Below are 17,336 nucleotides of genomic sequence, written 5' to 3'. Positions count from 1 at the left end.
GCAAAGGAGAAATGCTCACTAACAGGGATGTAAACATTTGTGTACAACAATTGAGAGAAATAAGCTTTTTCTGCATGTGGAACATTTCTGGGATATTTTATTTCGGCTCATGAAACATTGGACCAACACTTTACATGTTACGTTTATATTTTTGTTCAGTGTAGTAGAACTGTGTATGAGCCTTGATAGTCACCTATGCTTTACATGTTCTCCTTGCAGAAACACACTTTCTTTATTCAATGACTTATCAGTTCCTTGAAACCAAAGACATTTTCAAACAATGTAGATGAAGTCATTTTATTAATATGATTAATGCTAACAGATTTCCCCTGTATTTTTTGTGTAATTTAAATAAAAAGTTGTGTTCTCGGTCCTCTGATGCAATTCAAATTCTAAACATAGTAATAACAATATACAGACAGATCTGATCAGTTAAAAGAAATATCAAGCACTTATCAAATCATTTGCCACCTGAGCTATCAGCAGACATGGAAACTGACAACATACATGGTTTTTGCCTACAAAAAACAATTAAGACTTAAAGATTTGCACAAAGTCTTGCAACAGTTGCCAGTGTAAAAATAAGACAAGAGGCAATAACTACTAACGAGTCATATTTATATGCTTGAAAAATCTGTTCCCTCCCCCAGCTGTATCAGATAGGACGTCCTCCCCTTGTGTCAGGTCGCAGAATGTTGACAACAATTTGCTGCTTGACCTTCCCCATTGAGAAACAAAGCATGTGTTAGGGGACATCAGTGAAGCTGGGGAGCAGAGTTAAAATCCACACTGCCTCTTCAGCCTCGACTTAAAATGTGGGTTTTTATTGTGGCTCCAAAATGAGGTGTCAAACAGGATTTTAATAAGTCTACATGACAAAGTGCAAAAAATGCCTTGAACAACACACTCGTATGTTGTCACTTCCAAGACAATTAACACATGTATCTTTGGGCAGTACATTGGCATGACACACACACACACACACACATATATATAAATTACTCATTCTGATCCTTCACAACCTCCTCTACCACTGGAACTACCCCCCCCCCCTTAAAATGTCATAGGATTTTATTTCTGTATGTATGCGTGTGAGGTTGGGTGGTGCCATGGAAACAATGGTGTCTATAAAAAGGTATTTGCGTCATGAGACAGTTAAGGGGGAAATACTAAGCAGATATCAGGTTAATAAATGCTCTAATATCCATCTGGGTGTTCTTTGGGCTTGGAGACTTATCTTGAGAGTAAGTGTGTGATGTGTACACTGGGGTGTGAGTGCAGCATGTGTGTAAAGTATACTTTCCGAGCGGAACACGCATCTACGAAGGCCAGTGATAATATTGGGCAAAGGGGAGCACACAGTGGGGCATAGGGGTTAGACAAGGCAAGACAGGGTAGCAGGGCCGACCGTTGTGCCCCAGTAAGTCTGCTAGGTCCTCAGCAGCTGCAGGCCTCCGCTGATGGCTTGGAACGCTCGTTCCTGTCCAGCTTTATCGGTTCAGGGAACTCATTGTACAACTCCACCTCTGTCTCCTAAAGGGAGAAAAAGACGATGGCGTTAAGCTTTTTGTGACTTCCAACATGCATGGAAATCAAGACGTCAATACAACAACTTGGGGAGTAACAAAAACGTTTTCAATTCCCATTGGGTATTCATTCCTCAAAGAAACATTCTACAAACTATATTAAAAAGAAAATGGGAGGAGGAACTTAACATTGAAATAACTGATGAAACATGGTTGAACATATTAGAGACTCAACAAAGCTCCACCAACTCAAGGTCATGGAGAGAATTCTGTTGGAAGAATGTTGTACGTTTCTTCATAACACCTAAACTGAAATCAAAATAGACTGATCCACCCTCAATAGACCGCATTCTCTCCAACAAGGGTGTAGGGGAGCCACTCATATCTTTTGGACCTGCCCCAAAATCGAAACTTACTAACGAGAAATAAGATCTAACATTGGAAAAACAATGGGATTTGACATAAAACAAACATTCATTTCTTTGTACTTGGGTGAAATACCTGATAACTTACACAATAGAGAAAAGTACCTCTTGAAGGTCCTACTGGCAGCCAGTAAAAAAGCAATCACTGGGAAATGGCTACAAAAAGACCCTCCCACAGCGACAATGGATAGACATTATAAAATAAATACACCACATGGAGCTTTGCTTTAAGAACACAAGAGAGAGGTCAGGAATACTGGGAAAAATGGGTTTTGTACTTGGAAAAAGGTCTAATTCAAAGACGTCAATGTAACTAATATGATGAAGGTATGATGTGCACTGTAACTGCCAGTTCTTTTTTGTTGTTCTTTTACTTTATTGGTACCTTGTGTTCTTCAATAAAAACGAAGTATAAAAATACTGTCAATACACACACGGCATTCAGCTAAGCTCTCATAAGCTCCCTTCTGACCCCCTACCTGTTTAAGAGCGTTGCGTGCAATAGTCTGGAAAGCCTGTTCAACGTTGATGGCCTCCTTTGCGCTGGTCTCGAAGTAGGGGATGTTGTTCTTGCTCTGACACCAGGCCTGTGCTCGTTTAGTCGTCACCTGTCAGATACAGACAAAAAGCAGCCGTCATTCTCTGAAGGGACACAAGCTACTTACTGTCAGATGCTCCGGTCTCAAACGCTACATCTGGACCCACCTGTCTGTTCTCCAGGTCAATCTTGTTGCCTAGCACCACGAAGGGGAAGTTCTCGGGGTCTCGGGGGCTGGCCTGGATCAGGAACTCGTCCCTCCAGCTGTCTAGGGTCTTGAAGGTGTTGGGGGCGGTCACGTCAAACACCAGCACGCAACAGTCTGCCCCGCGGTAGAACGCCACGCCCAGAGACTGGAACCTCTCCTGCCCCGCTGTGTCCCAGATCTGTGACAGAGCACAGGGGAGGGGCATACATGTTTATGAAGAACAATAAAAATATAGGCCTACCCATTGACCTGTACTTCAGCACAGCACTTGTGACGTGGAGTAACTTGATCGAATCCCTTCCCCAGTACCTGCATGGTGACAAGCCTGTCGTCCACCATCACTTCTTTCGTCAGGAAATCAGCTCCAATTGTGGCTTTGTACTGGTTACTGAACTTCTTATTCACATACTGGTTCATCAGGGACGTCTTCCCAACTCTGACGAGATAGATTCAGGTCAGCAACAGATATGACAGAGTGATTGGTAAACACATATATTTTGTAACCTTCTATGATAACAGAGAAGAAGTGTAAGTGGCTGTGCAAGGTACAGGACACTCACCCAGAGTCTCCCAGGATGATTACTTTAAGTAGTACTTTCTTCCTAGACGTCATTGTGCCACAGCTGGGGAAATAGAAGGGGCACTCAATTAGAATGGACTGACCATGTAGCATGGCTAACATTACCTTCACATGATCATCCTCATTGTTATCATGATAAACACAGTATAAAAGCAGCCTATAAACACAGGCACACAGTCTATAAAGCATGCTGCCTGTGTCCCCCCCAGGGTTAAAAAGCAATGCTGTTTATGCTCTATGACGCAGGTAATATTATAATAGGCAACTACTGCAAATACTATAACACGTCTTTGTGCCACGGACTACTTTGACCAGCTGCCAGCTCACCCTCACCGTAGTCATGTGGTCCAAAGCTAGTTGTCCAGTCATGGGGATTACGACACAGAGACATTCAGGAACACATGTAGGCTATACACATCAACACACATAACAGGAGGCCAAAGGTCAAACGTTATACCACCTGTCTCTCAATCAAATGCGAAACCACGGCCCGTTAAAAGTTGTGATTGGCATCTGGCACAGTGTGTGTTGAAATGCTCTGAGTAGGAATAGTTCTGGGAATGTAACCAAGTACAGTTTGTCCCTCACTAAATAAGAAACAACAAACAGACTACTTTTTAAAACTCCTTCCCCTCCAACATGTTCCTCTATTTTCACTTGTACAGGACACAGGTTTGGGAGAGGAACGTAGGCTTAACGTAAACCAGAAACGTTTCAACATGTGAAGGCCAGTTATGGAGACTTGATCCACAGACAGCGAGAGAGTGGAATACACTATTCTTGTTGATAAAGCATCTCTTGCTCTCATTGACCAACATTCTCTTAACAGCATCACCAGATCTACCCCAAATAACAAATTCACAACATTTAGGCTAGGTAAGGCTGCCGTGCAGAGCCATCATTAGCACTGGTTCTCTCTGTCAAGGGGCCTCACCCTTAATGGTTACCCCAGCATTGAAACAAAGCAACCTTCATTTCAACTTACATTTATTTCAAGCAACACAAAGTGACAATGAGGGTCCTCTTAAGAATTCTGCATTGACGGTAATATAACGTGCCGTTCAGAGGGTGGAACATCAACTATAAGGAAAGTTAAGACTAGACAGAAGCAGCATACAGGAGCTCATAAAACGTGACTTTACTCTCAGAAAGCAAAAACCATCTTAAATCAGTTCAAGTAACTGACACCAATTTATAGGAACTCGTCAGGCATTACTAATCAATCACTAATATCGCTAAACTTTATAAATACTGCACCCTCAACTTCAAAACTCCTTTGCTAGTTAAACAATCATGTAATTAAGAAAATTGCTGGAAAGAAACAAATGATTGTTTTATTGAATAGGATATCATTGCTACTTAACGTGGATCCAAGTTCAGTTTTGAGATCCACTGGCGTCGGAACTGTGACAACCTCTCCCTGCTTTGCTCGATGGGATATGTAGTGATTTTGCCAACACAGCCAGCTGAGTACACAGTCTTGTACCCTTAACCTTCTTAAATCTGACTTCATTTATTGAGTAATCAAGCAAAGTCACAAGTTAATTGACACGAGAAAACTCAAGAAAATAGCAACTCTACAGAGTGCAATGACCACAATGAATGGCTAAATTACTTCTGGACACGAAGGGTCCACCGAACTCCTCCTCATCACTATATTCCGATCCTTAAAAGTAACGACATACAGTATCAGTTCCATTATTGGTTTCACAGTAAAATGGTGCTGGTTCCAAAAGAATCTGCAGACAAGCATGGAAAACACCAGGATAGTATTGATTCCCTATGACTGACTGGTTGATAAAGATCATGGAATAAGGAAACAAGCTATCAGGAGAGGCCAGAAACATGATGACATAGGCAGCCTAAATTTCAAAACAAGCCAGGCTCTTAAATGCATTTTCATTGCTGCAGTTCTTGCACAAGCAGTTAGTTACTCAGTGTCTCAGTGTCTCATACTATCCTCAATAGTAACAAAAGGTTGCACAGTCAACGTCCACTACCTCTGCTCTTTCATTTCAATCATGGGCTATTGAAAGCAAAGGGAGCCAACACTGGACCTAAACAGGACCATGTAGTTTGCATTAGGCTAAGCTTTGAGTACTGAGTCCAACATTTGCTTAGAGCACACAAACAAATACTACAGCATGCCAAACAATTAAACTCTAATGTGAATATTTTCCTGAGCATTGAATTAACACAGACTAAATATAATAAAGTTATTTGGTGTAATATAGTACAGCAAAGTCAAACTGAACTAGTTTTTCAATTTGTCAGTAAATTGCATCACAGGGCCTTGCATCTAGGAACCCAGACCTGGGATGTAGACGTACACAAGTGATCCATTAGACCACTTGATTATGAGGGTGGAAGATTGATACATGGTGGCAAAAATAGGCATAACCTCAGTCTGAACAATTAAATTAAGCATTATATAAAACTTTTTTCCATTTCTAACATTAATAGGGCAGTTCTCTGACTGTGGTCTGGCTGGCTGCAACCCATGACATTCGTGAGAGTTGGGTCACATGGTTCTCTAGAAAACACCACCAAGAATGATTTATTGCTTAGTGCTACCCGGATCCTTGGGACATCCATACCCTTTCCTAACCCTTACCTTAACCGTTTTAAATTTGAACTAAATTGGGGTGACGTCCCAAAGATCCCGTTTAGACTATTAATTAGTCGGATTGTGTAGCAAAACATTTGGTCTGTTGCAAAACGGAAACCATTTACTTCAAATGTGAAACGTTTTGCAACAAAAACAATTTATAGTGGACAAATTCCAGTAGGTTCTTCCCCGTTTCGTTATGTTTGCTTCCTAGAATAAACGCATAATGATTTCTGTTGCAAAAGTTTTGCAATTGCAACAGATGAAACGTTTTGCAATGGAATTCGACTAATGAATACACCCCTAGTTGGCCAACTAGATTTGCTAATGTTTACTAGTTGCTAGCATAGTCATAGTACTAGGCTAGCTAGCTACCTAATGATTACAGATGAGCACATCATACAACACTAATGTTAGCTATTTTACCAACCAGGTTAGTTAAATTGACTAGCATGACAGCTCTAGCTGAACTCTGGATAAACTTTCTGCTTGTTTGCTAATGCTAACGTTCACTATTATATTACATAGCCGGTATCATATAATTAGAATACTCTAATTTAATAGGATCTTTATAGACGGGTTGGTAGTTTAAGAAACAAAACGGACACGGTCCCAACTATTGGACGAAACAGACAGGGTTTGCTTAGATTGTTGACAACATGTAAACTATATTTACTCTCAAAATGTTTTTTGAAAACAAATACATTTGCACAATGAGCACTTGTCTCAAATTTACAGATGTTTGTTAACTAGTTAGCGAAAGTCAAACACCTCAAAACAAAACATGGTATCAATAAGAAGATACAATGGGACAGCTTCTTGTCATTGTTGCTATAGCTGCTTGTCATTGTTGCTATAGCTTCTTGTCATTGTTGCTATCTGACGGTTATCAGAATCATAACACAATTTCCGGCCACATCGATGCGCGCGCATACTTGACGTGACGTAGTCAACCAACCGGAGTTGAGTAAGTTTAGTCAGCTAACTTCACCCCTGAAGGGCCTAGCTAGTAAGTTAGCTGGCTAATGTTAGTTATTGCTAGCTAGAACATAGCTTAGCTATCTATACGTGTACAGAGCCATGAATTTAGAAACGTAATACTAAACAGTTACATGGCTCTGGACGCATACTGTTAACGCAGACATTAGCCAACTAGCTAGCAACGCCATTTGACATGTAACTTAACGTTAGCTAGCTAACTAACTAACTGCACAGTGAATTGGGACAGAACTATAGATTGAGTAACACACAGAGTAGAGAAACATTCGTTACCTAGCTGACTTTAAACAGTGCACAGTGGGTGGCTAACGTTAGTGCCCAACGCGGGGACAATCGACCCTTTAACTAGCTCAGTACTTGGTCTCTTCTTACTAGCAGGCTAATTGGTAAACATTAAAAAAAACAAATATTACTGCACAAAAAGAATACCGGCTACAATTCTTACCTTGATCAACCCGAACTAAGGGATGGTATGTTAAAGAATGTCAAAATGGGCCTTTCGTCCTGCTGGATGAAAAACAGATGAATTCAATTTTGTCTGTCTGCCCCCAACCTAGGCTAGCTGCATAGCTAGCTAGTTGCCGAGATCGGACGGAAACTGGCTGGTGCCACCAGTGGTGGTTAGTTGCAGTCAGAAATCACGTCTCTTTAATTATAATGCAATACTACTAGGTGGCCGCCTGTGTTTCCAAAGTAAGATAAATTATTAAGCGAAAGGAATCTCTGCTTGTTTACTTGAAGAGGGCCTATTTCTTTATATTTCAGTCTCTTGTCACTTCCTCCAAAACAACGGTGTCAGCGATCTTTGACGTCAGATGTTCGTGAAGACACGCCCTAAACCCGGCCCTCTTTGTATTCTGGTTTATTTTCAGGTCCGTGCAATTAGGGTTTATTGGGACGTTCCCACCCCCATTGAAATTTAAATTTAAAATGGTTAGGGTAAGGGTGGAGGTTCGATTAGGGACGTCCCAAGGATCTCGGATAGCTCTGACCATTATTTTCATCAACAACAACATTTGTTCAGACAGCTAGCTATAGGCATTATGCAAACTGTTAAAATTAGAATTTGATCATGTTGTGTACTGAAGGCATCTGCCAAGAGGTCTGTATCTTTATGCCACTGCCTGCCTGGTTCTAGCAATGCACTGGCTCTGTCCCCTCAATCTTTGTCAGAAATGGGATCATCCTGCAGTCTCTTGGGCTTTTGTTGGAAGTGGGCATCTGTTCATAGTGGGGTTTATGCATGGTCCGCCTCTCAAGAGAGGGGGAATAATGTTTTCCCTGTCACTCCCTGTATTCATTGTTCTGGAACTTTATGGCAGAAGAGATCTGCTTGAGTTCTACTCTGATTGATATCCCTTCGTGGTTCAAAGTCCACTCCAACACCATTCTCAATGGAAGCTTCACTGAAAGTGTTTTGTTCTAAGAGTTATAGATAGGCTTAATTTGCATCCGGGAAATTGGCTGACCCATGTGTCTAGACTAGAAAGTCAGCTAACTCATGGATTGACTTTCTTCAGTACTATTTTTTGTTATTCACCTCTATGAAAACATAGCATAACGACACACTAAAGTATTCTGCTGCTCTGTCATTGGCTACATACTTTACTTGTATACATACTTTAAATTGCAGAGAAGAAACTAATGTCAATGGGTGGTGGGTAGCGTTTGGCAAGGAGTCTGGGTAGCCAGGCAAATACAAATCCTCTGGCTGATTTAAACATGGGTCAATAAAGCTTGAGAGATATTCCATCTCAATTCTGGTCATCTTCAACTAAAGTTAGTTGTAGCTAGCTACACACAGACCTGAAAGGTAAATCTGTCATAACTAAATGTGTCATGTGTACACCATTTTTTATTTATGTATTAATACTTAATCAGTCTTCTTACTTAAATGAAGGGGATGATGCCACAATCTTTGTGAGACGGAGGGTATCTGATTTCATTGGTACTCGTGGCACTTCATTCAGGATAAATGGAGTTAGCCTCGAGTTAGCCTGCTCCGGAGCGGGTTAGTTCTGAAGGATTCGTTACCATAGAAATGTACCTGGCTAAAAGGTGACCCACTTTCGTATGACCAGTTATCCTTACACTGTGATGTGGACACCAAGGAAGTTAAAGCTCTCAACCTGCTCCACTACAGCCCTGTCAATGAGAATGGGGGCATGCTTGGTCCTCCTTTTCCTGTAGTCCACAATCATGTCCTTTGCCTTAATCACGTTGAGCGAGAGGTTGTTGTCCTGGTGTAACCGTTGTGAAGTGCAGTGTTGAGTGCAATAGAGATTGCATCATTTGTGGATCTATTGGGGCGGTATGCAAATTGGAGTGAGTCTAGGGTTTCTGGGATAATAGTGTTGATGTGAGCCATGACCAGCCTTTCAAAGCACTTCATGGCTACATATGTCATTTAGGCAGGTAACCTTAGTGTTTTTGGGCACAGGGACTATGGTGGTCTGCTTGAAACATGTTGGTACTACAGACTCAGTCAGGGACAGGTTGAAAATGTCAGTGAAGGCACTTGCCAGTTGGTCAGCACATGCTCAGAGTACACGTCCTGGTAATCCGTCGGGCCCTGCCACCTTGTGAATGTTGACCTGTTTCATCAGCTAAAGAGAGCAAGATCACACAGTCGTCCGGAGCAGCTGATGCTCTCATGCATGTTTCAGTGTTACTTGCCCCGAAGTGAGCATATAAGTAATTTAGCTCATCTGGTAGGCTCGTGTCACTGGGCAGCTCTTGGCTGTGCTTCCCTTTGTAGTCTGTAACAGTTTGCAAGCCCTGCCACATCCGATGAGCATCAGAGCCAGTGTAGTACGATTCAATCTTGGTTCTGTATTGACCCTTTGCCTGTTTGATGGTTCGTCGGAGGGCATAGCGGGATTTCTTATAAGCTTCTGGGTTAGAGTCCCGCTACTTTAAAGCAGCAGCTCTACCCTTTAGGTCAGTGAGGATGTTGCCTGTAATCCATGGCTTCTGGTTGGGGTATGTACATACGGTCACCATGGGGATGACGTTATTGATGCACTTATTGATGAAGCCAGTGACTGATGCGGTGTACTCCTCAATGCCATCAGAAGAATACCGGAACGTATTCCAGTCTGTGCTAGCAAAACAGTAATGTATCTTAGCATCTACTTCATTTGACCACTTTTTTATTGACAGAGTCACTGGTGCTTCCTGCTTTAGATTTTGCATGTAAACAGGAATAAGGAGGATAGAATCATGGTCAGATTTGTCAAATGGAGGGCGAGGGAGAGCTTTGTACACCTACTCTGTGTGTGGCATAAAGGTGGTCTGGAATTTTTTCCCCCTCTGGTTGCATATTAACATTCTAGTAGAAATGAGGTAAAAGGGTTTTAAGTTTTCCTGCATTAAAGTCCCCGGCCACTAGGATCTTCACCTCTGGATGAGCATTTTCCTGTTTGCTTATGGCCGTATACAGTTCATTGAGTGCGGTCTTAGTGTCAGCATCGGTTTGTGGTGGTAAAAAAGACAGCTACGAAGATTATAGATGAAAACTCTCTTGGTAAATAGTGTGGTCTACAGCTTATCATGAGATACTCTACCTTAGGCGAGCATAACCTTGAGACTTCCTTAGATTTCGTGCACCAGCTGTTGTTTACAAATATACATAGACCCTCACCCCTTGTCTTACCAGAGGCCGCTGTTCTATCCTGCTGAAAAAGCGTAAAACCTGCCAGCTGTATGTTATTCATGTCGTCGTTCAGCCATGACTCGGTGAAACATAAGATATTACAGTTTTTAAGACGTGGATGTCGATTATGGCAGCCCCCGCACCTCTCTGATTCAGAGAGGTTGGGTTAAATGCTCAAGTCACATTTCAGTTGAATGCATTCAGTTGTACAACTGACTAGGTATCCCCCTTACTTAAGTAGTTTTTTTGCATATCTGTACTTTACTATATCCCCCCCAAAAATTACAACTTTTACTTTTAGTCCACTACATTCCTAAAGAAAATAATGTACTTTTTACTCCATATATTTTCCCTGACCCCTGAAAGTATTCGTTACATTTTGAATGCTTAGCAGGACAGGAAAATGGTCAAATTCACGCACTTATTAAGAGAACATCCCTGGTCATCGTTACTGCCTCTGATCTGGTTGACTCACTAAACACAAATGTTTCATTTGTAAATGATGGCTGAGTGTTGGAGTGTGATCTGGCTATCAGTAAAAAAGAAAAGAAAATCGTGTCGTCTGATTTGCTTAATATAAGGAATTTGACATTATTTATAATTTTACTATTGATATTTAAGTATATTTGAGGAATTACATATACTTTTGATACTTAAGTATATTTAGAAGCAAATACTTTTACTCAAGTGGTATTTTACTGGGTGACTTTCACTTTTAGTTATTTTCTATTAAGGTATCTTTACTTTCACTCAAGTATGACAATTTAGTACTTTTTCCACCACTTCCACAACACAACACAACCTTCTGTCAGTGGCGAAATTACACGTATGTTCTGAGAGGGGCGCTACTTCTGTGTCTGATGTACACAGCTCCTTTTGTGTGCAAGATTTTGAATTGCCTAGGACCTTTAGTACTTTTGAGAACAGGGTAGAGACGTCTCCCTCTGCCGTATTTGTTCGGAACAGCATAACGTCAGTACGTGAGGACTGAATGAAACGTCATCCTTACGGCTGCAGCTTTGGTCCTGAGGTGGTGCGTGGCCTTTCTTTCTCTCTAGCTTCAACTTAACAATTAAGCAAATTATCTTTAAGTATAATTTTATAACCATGGCGCGAAACATCCCCTTCTTCGCCACCCTCACTTATCTGCTCCTTATCACTGTACTGTGTTATCGAGTGGCTGCCGACGGGCTGGTGAACGAGGAGGTGAAACGAACGGTGGACCTGAGCACGCACCTTGCTAAAATAACAGCAGAGATTCTTCTGTCAAACCAGGGAGACTCGGCGGTACATAACTTTATCTTGGCGGTAGAGCCCGACTTGGCCCCCCACCTCGCGTATGTCGGAGCATCGGTAAGTGATTTCAGAATGAGTTTGCTGTAAACCACATTTTGCCAGGTAGCTATCCGGCTAACATTAGCTTGTTAGCTAACATGAACATATTTGTCCCGAAGCGCACAGTCAAGGAAAGGAAGCTGTAGTACTTGCTCGCTAGTAAATGTCTACTTTTGTTAAATGGTCGATCTACCAAACTGTGGAAGGGCTGTAGCAAAAACATTTTAATAAGTGCATTATAGGATGGTGTGGAACTGTTTGAATGGGCTAGCGGGTGCACTTCCGCAACACAACTTGGTCTGTCAGTGGCTAAATGACACGTATGCGCTGAGAGGGTAGCTACTTCCGTGTCGGATCTGAACAGCCCCTTTTTGTGTGCAATATCTTTGAATTGCCTAGGACCTTAATTTATGTCAGATAGTTGCTAGGTAGACAATTCTTTCCCCTACTATCAGTGATTGTTTACACACCACCCATACCCGTGGGGAATGAATACGCACTCTACATTCACACCGTTGCATACTCACTCATTCCTGCCTGTAAATGAATACACCTCAGGCCCAGTTGTAGTTGAATTGCAGCAGAATGGACAGACATGTAAACGTGTCTTTTCTAGGTGAAGGGTGATGAAGACGAGGATGCCATGCTTGAGCTCAAGCAAACCACGATCCAAGGTCAAAGGTGAGAAGTTTACAATATCTTGTGCATCCCTGTTCACTAAGGTTATATTGCATTATCCATTGTATGTCATTAGACTGTAAAGTTTGTAGATATGCACATTTTCACCATGTTAAACTTCACCCCTTTTTTTCAGTGGAGTTTCTCTCACTGTTTTAGTTTTCCCCTTGCTTTTAGAACCGTATATGTTGGTGCTGGTGACCTGACCCCTCTCCTATCTGCTATCCTCTTACAGTGGGGAGTTTTACAAGGTGCAGTTACCCTCCAGTCTGGGCGTGGGCGCTAAGCTGCGGGTGAAGGTGGAGACTGTCCTGAGCCACATCCTGAGGCCCTTCCCCACACACATTACCCAGGCTGAGCGTCAGCTGGTGGTGTTCCAGGGTAACCACTACCTGTACTCCCCCTACCCCACCCGCAGCCAGACCACCCGGGTCCGCCTCGCCTCTAAGACTGTGGAGAGCTACACCAAGCTGGGCAACCCCAGCAAGAGCGATGAAGCTATTGAGTATGGCCCCTTCCGTGATGTCGCCCCTTTCAGTGAGGTAAAGTGTCTGAGGTCCCTGACCGGATTTGGGATGCATTTAATATTATTTTTATGTATATTTTCTGACTTTATTGAATAGATAGATAAAGAGGATGACAGTGGGGAAAGATGGACATTGTGTCAAAGCGCAGAAGGCTGGATTCAAACCATACACACGTGTAGACGTGTGCTGGAGGCTCCGGCTGAGACTGCTAGATCACCCCAGGCCATGTCCTTGAATGGTTTAAGCACTTTTGGGCCAGCTGAATAGCAAACATTGGCTTAGTGGATTCATATTTGGAATAGAAGCAAAAGGAGTAATTTCTTTTTTTGTTATTTTTAGGATGCCCTGAAGGTCCATTATGAGAACAACACCCCCTTCCTCACCATTAGCAGCATCACCCGCATCATTGAAGTCTCCCATTGGGGAAACATTGCTGTGGAAGAGACCATCGACATGAGGCACACAGGTGCATTCCTTAAAGGGCCTTTCTCCCGTTATGACTACCAGCGCCAGTCTGACAGTGGCATCTCATCAGTTAAATCCTTTAAGGTGTGTTGATTTTAAAGACTCCTTTATTGCCATGGATATCATGCTCGCAGGAGGACTTCTTAAGATTGTGTAATAACTGCATCTCCTCATTCTCCCGAAGACCATCCTTCCTGCCTCAGCCCAGGATGTGTACTACCGGGATGAGATTGGCAACATATCCACCTCCCACCTACAGATTCTGGAAGAATCTGTGGAGGTGGAGGTTCGGCCCCGCTTCCCTCTGTTTGGTGGCTGGAAGACCCACTACATTATCGGCTACAATCTGCCCAGCTACGAGTACCTCTACACTCTGGGTGAGTTGAGTTTGCTAAATTACCAGAACTCTTTAAAGAGAAATGGCCCGAAAGCTAAAAAAAAAAAACGATATGCTAATGCTTGAATTCATCCCGTTGGTTCTCAGGTGATCAGTACGCTCTGAAGATGAGGCTGGTTGACCATGTATATGATGACCAAGTCATCGACTCCCTCACTGTTAAACTCATACTGCCAGAAGGCGCCAGGTGAGCATGCATGATGTGTATGTGCACACACTCCTTTAGTGTCTGTGGAAATGGACAGATCTCCTGTTTCATTCTAATAATCCACATCTTTTCCTCTCAGGAACATCCATGTGGAAACCCCTTACCCCATTGACCGCATTCCAGACCAGCTGCACTACACCTACCTGGACACCTTTGGTCGTCCCGTGCTGGTGGCTTCTAAGAACAATCTGGTGGAGCAGCACATCCAGGATGTGGTGGTGAGCTGCTGGGCCCTAGTGGAAGAGGGAATTGGAGACTTTAACGGGGAGGTTCTTGGGAGAAAGGAAGGCAGTTTATGTTTGTATGAGTTAACCAGAGTGTGCCATTACAATGACAGGATTGTTATAAGTAGTCGCTCCAGAGATACACCACCACTAGGGCCCAGCAGCTGCATGCTTTACATCTGAAACCCTTACAGTGAAACGCTTTAGATTCAATGTAAGATTAGGTCCCTCATTGATGGTGCAAGTTCCTCAGTGTCTCTGTCTCTCTCATCCCCCAGGTGCATTATACCTTCAATAAGATCCTGATGCTGCAGGAGCCTCTATTGGTGGTGGGGGCCTTCTACATCCTCTTCTTCACAGTCATCATCTATGTGCGCCTGGACTTCTCCATCACTAAGGTACTCCATCCTCAACATACTCTGCTGCTCTTATTATAGGGGCGGCAGGGTAGACTAGTGGTTAGAGTGTTGGGCTAATAACCGAAAGGTTGCAAGTTCGAATCCCCGAGCTGACGAGGTACAAATCTGTCGTTCTGCCCCTGAACAAGGCAGTTAGGCCGTCATTTAACTCTCCTGTCATTACTCCCTTCTAAGTTCATCTACTTTTTTTTTCTCCTATATGCACTTCCTGACTCTCTCCCCTTCTCTCTCCATCTTTTTATCCAGGACCCTGCTGCAGAGGTTCGTATGAAGGTGGCCTCCATCACAGAGCAGGTCCTGACTCTGGTCAACAAGCGTTTAGGGCTGTACCGCCACATGGACGAGGTGGTGAATCGCTATAAGCAATCCCGAGACACGGGGGCCCTGAACAGCGGCCGCAAGACCCTGGAGGCCGACCACCGCACCCTCACCAACGACATCAGCTCCTTGCAGGCCCGCCTCAAAACAGAGGGCTCCGACCTCGCAGATAAGGTGTGTGTATTGAATTGTGTGTACGGTATTTGTATCTACCTGTGTGTGTGTACACTGTGCTGAGCCTTACGTTCCACTGTGTGTGTTTCAGGTGGGTGAGGTGCAGAAGCTGGACGGCCAGGTGAAGGACCTGGTGGGTCGCTCCTGTCAGGAGGCTGAACGCCTGGTAGCAGGCAAGGTGAAGAAGGAGGCCTACATCGACAACGAGAAGACCCTAGCTAGCAAGAGACTGGAGCTGGTGACGCGCATCGACAGTCTGCTGGACACCCTGTAAACGCCACAATACACACGTGATGGTGTGCAGTATACACACACGCTATACACACACAAACACACGTGCTGCCCCGGCTACACATCTGTTGAACCGCTCTTGCACTCATTTATAATAAGGAACGTCGACATTTTCACACTTATACCCCGCAAGCTCAATGTCCATCCTCTTAGACCCAGACACGAAATAAACACACTAACGCAAAGTAACCTGTAGGTGCATACAAACACTCGTGCCTTTGTGCCTCGCTAAAAACATGAAGGCATTATGCTTAACACCACAGTGAGTGCTTGCGTCACACCTTGTGTGGGAGAGTCTAGTGTGAGTTAAATTGCGCGGAAGAGTGTTGTTGCTCAGTATAAATGCAGCGTTTTCATGTTTAAATTTGGAATATTTTTTTCTTTTTTTTTAAGTTTTCATTCTTTTGTATGATTTTTGGAGATGAACAATAATTGTTTTACTATGGATAGTCAAGTTACTCTGTAAGGGCTGTCTCAGACATGTCTCATGTCTATACTCCCTTGAGCCCTTCAACCTGTGTGCTCCTCTAAAGGGGAAGTAGTCATCATTGCCGGTGCCCTTGAAATAAGGGGGTCATTGTGAGTCAATCTCTAAATGTCTTTGTCATATTCTTTGCACTTACAAACCACAATTGCAACTTCCCCCTGGCCATTACATGTTGTATATTTGAACAATGTTGAAGCTCTGAAACAGTGTGGACCCCAATTCAAAGGGTATCCATCTTCATGTTAAGTTTCTAATTGTTCCTCTGTAATATTTCTAACATTTGTATGATTTCTTGTTTTGTAATGGTATGTTTTCTTTGATTAGTCAATGCATGACATTAGGCCATGTGTGTGGGGAAGAGTATGTGGCAATCGAAGACATTGGTTGATAATGGATGTAAACCTGTACCAGTAGTAAATGAAATGGGGGGAAATGAACCAAATTTGAAATAAATCCGAAAAAACGCGAACTTGTGTTTTTATATAAAGTGTGTTGTAACATTGCCTGACAGCAGTGTGAAATCCAAATGATTGATACACTTTTGAAACTCTTCAGGGAAGTAACCTAGTTCCACCAACTGAGGGCAATCTTGCGCTCAATATGTTTTCCCATCTCTGGTGGTGACCGAGTCATTCATTCAGCTTTTGACTTCGGAAAGGGAGAGTACAAAGTTTGATCCTGACTTTAATTCAATATGCGTACAAATATATGCACAATCCATATGTCATCTACAGTATCTATGGAGATGTGGTTTGCTGATTTTATTTGTTAAATTCCTCATCACCCAGAATAATAATTGGTTATGTGATGAAGACATGAAATAATGGCTCACCTGTCAGTGAGTAAGCAAGAGGGCAATGGTGGGTTGAAATCTCCATTACATTCAAAGATATCACATACTGCATGACATCATTGATTACATTTCCCTTCTCTCTCCACTCTGGGAATTTGCATACATTTCCAACACTGATGTATTCTAGTGTGCACACCAGGCCTCAGCAGGTTGATCCAAACTTCTGGAGGAAGAGGGTGGAGAGGGTGGAGACCTGCTTAATTCTTCCCAATCAGAGTGTAGGACAAACAGGAGATGAGACACAGGTCATTCTAAGGTCACTACTTTCCCTTTAGGGTCATGAGAGGTTGCCTTAGTTCATTTCCTGTGCCATGATAACAAAACTCATTCTGGTTGCCATGATAACATTAACTTATTGTATGTGCCATACAATAATCATTCTGAAAATACACATTGGAGGAAGGCAAAGACAATGTCTGTT

The 17,336-nt window shown here is 42.9% G+C and overlaps 2 protein-coding genes across 4 annotated transcripts; one reads left to right on the top strand and one right to left on the bottom strand.

The window, feature by feature from the left end:
- Positions 1–283: 283 nt before the first annotated feature.
- Positions 284–7,697, bottom strand: LOC115150796 (ras-related protein rab7). Of its 3 annotated transcripts, XM_029694478.1 has the most exons (7): positions 7,330–7,697; positions 5,278–5,334; positions 3,258–3,320; positions 3,007–3,133; positions 2,657–2,875; positions 2,431–2,559; positions 284–1,533 (listed from the first exon to the last, which is right to left on the bottom strand). In XM_029694478.1, exons 2-7 carry the CDS (start codon positions 5,298–5,300, stop codon positions 1,438–1,440), a joined length of 657 nt encoding a protein of 218 aa, XP_029550338.1. In that variant the 5' UTR covers positions 5,301–5,334; positions 7,330–7,697; the 3' UTR covers positions 284–1,437. The 3 variants fall into 3 exon arrangements, with proteins under 3 accessions (XP_029550338.1, XP_029550339.1, XP_029550340.1); XM_029694479.1 differs by lacking the exon at positions 5,278–5,334 and having other exon boundaries at positions 7,330–7,695; XM_029694480.1 differs by lacking the exons at positions 5,278–5,334; positions 7,330–7,697 and adding an exon at positions 3,611–4,093.
- Positions 7,698–11,526: 3,829 nt separating this feature from the next.
- LOC115150793 (dolichyl-diphosphooligosaccharide--protein glycosyltransferase subunit 1) lies at positions 11,527–16,531 on the top strand. Its single transcript, XM_029694475.1, has 10 exons — positions 11,527–11,892; positions 12,491–12,555; positions 12,788–13,094; positions 13,419–13,628; positions 13,729–13,921; positions 14,029–14,128; positions 14,229–14,367; positions 14,652–14,771; positions 15,039–15,284; positions 15,376–16,531. The coding sequence occupies exons 1-10, from the start codon at positions 11,647–11,649 to the stop codon at positions 15,556–15,558; spliced, it is 1,809 nt and encodes a 602-aa protein (XP_029550335.1). The 5' UTR covers positions 11,527–11,646; the 3' UTR covers positions 15,559–16,531.
- Positions 16,532–17,336: the final 805 nt, after the last annotated feature.

This window comes from Salmo trutta, chromosome 16 (assembly GCF_901001165.1).
Source record: "Salmo trutta chromosome 16, fSalTru1.1, whole genome shotgun sequence".
NCBI lineage: Eukaryota > Metazoa > Chordata > Actinopteri > Salmoniformes > Salmonidae > Salmo > Salmo trutta.
This window is presented reverse-complemented; position numbering and strand designations above follow the sequence as displayed.

What these genes read in the sequence shown, in the direction of transcription:
- LOC115150796 (XM_029694478.1), bottom strand. Translation starts at nt 5,300, where the DNA reads ATGATTGAAATGAAAGAGCAGAG. An exon ending in ATCATCCTGGGAGACTCTGG is followed by an intron (nt 3,134 to 3,257) that starts GTGAGTGTCCTG and finishes CTATCTCGTCAG; the next exon opens with AGTTGGGAAGACGTCCCTGA. An exon ending in CACGCAACGCTCTTAAACAG is followed by an intron (nt 1,534 to 2,430) that starts GTAGGGGGTCAG and finishes TTCTCCCTTTAG; the next exon opens with GAGACAGAGGTGGAGTTGTA.
- LOC115150793 (XM_029694475.1), top strand. Translation starts at nt 11,647, where the DNA reads ATGGCGCGAAACATCCCCTTCTTCGCCACCCTCACTTATCTGCTCCTT. An exon ending in TCGCGTATGTCGGAGCATCG is followed by an intron (nt 11,893 to 12,490) that starts GTAAGTGATTTC and finishes TGTCTTTTCTAG; the next exon opens with GTGAAGGGTGATGAAGACGA. An exon ending in ATGTCGCCCCTTTCAGTGAG is followed by an intron (nt 13,095 to 13,418) that starts GTAAAGTGTCTG and finishes TGTTATTTTTAG; the next exon opens with GATGCCCTGAAGGTCCATTA.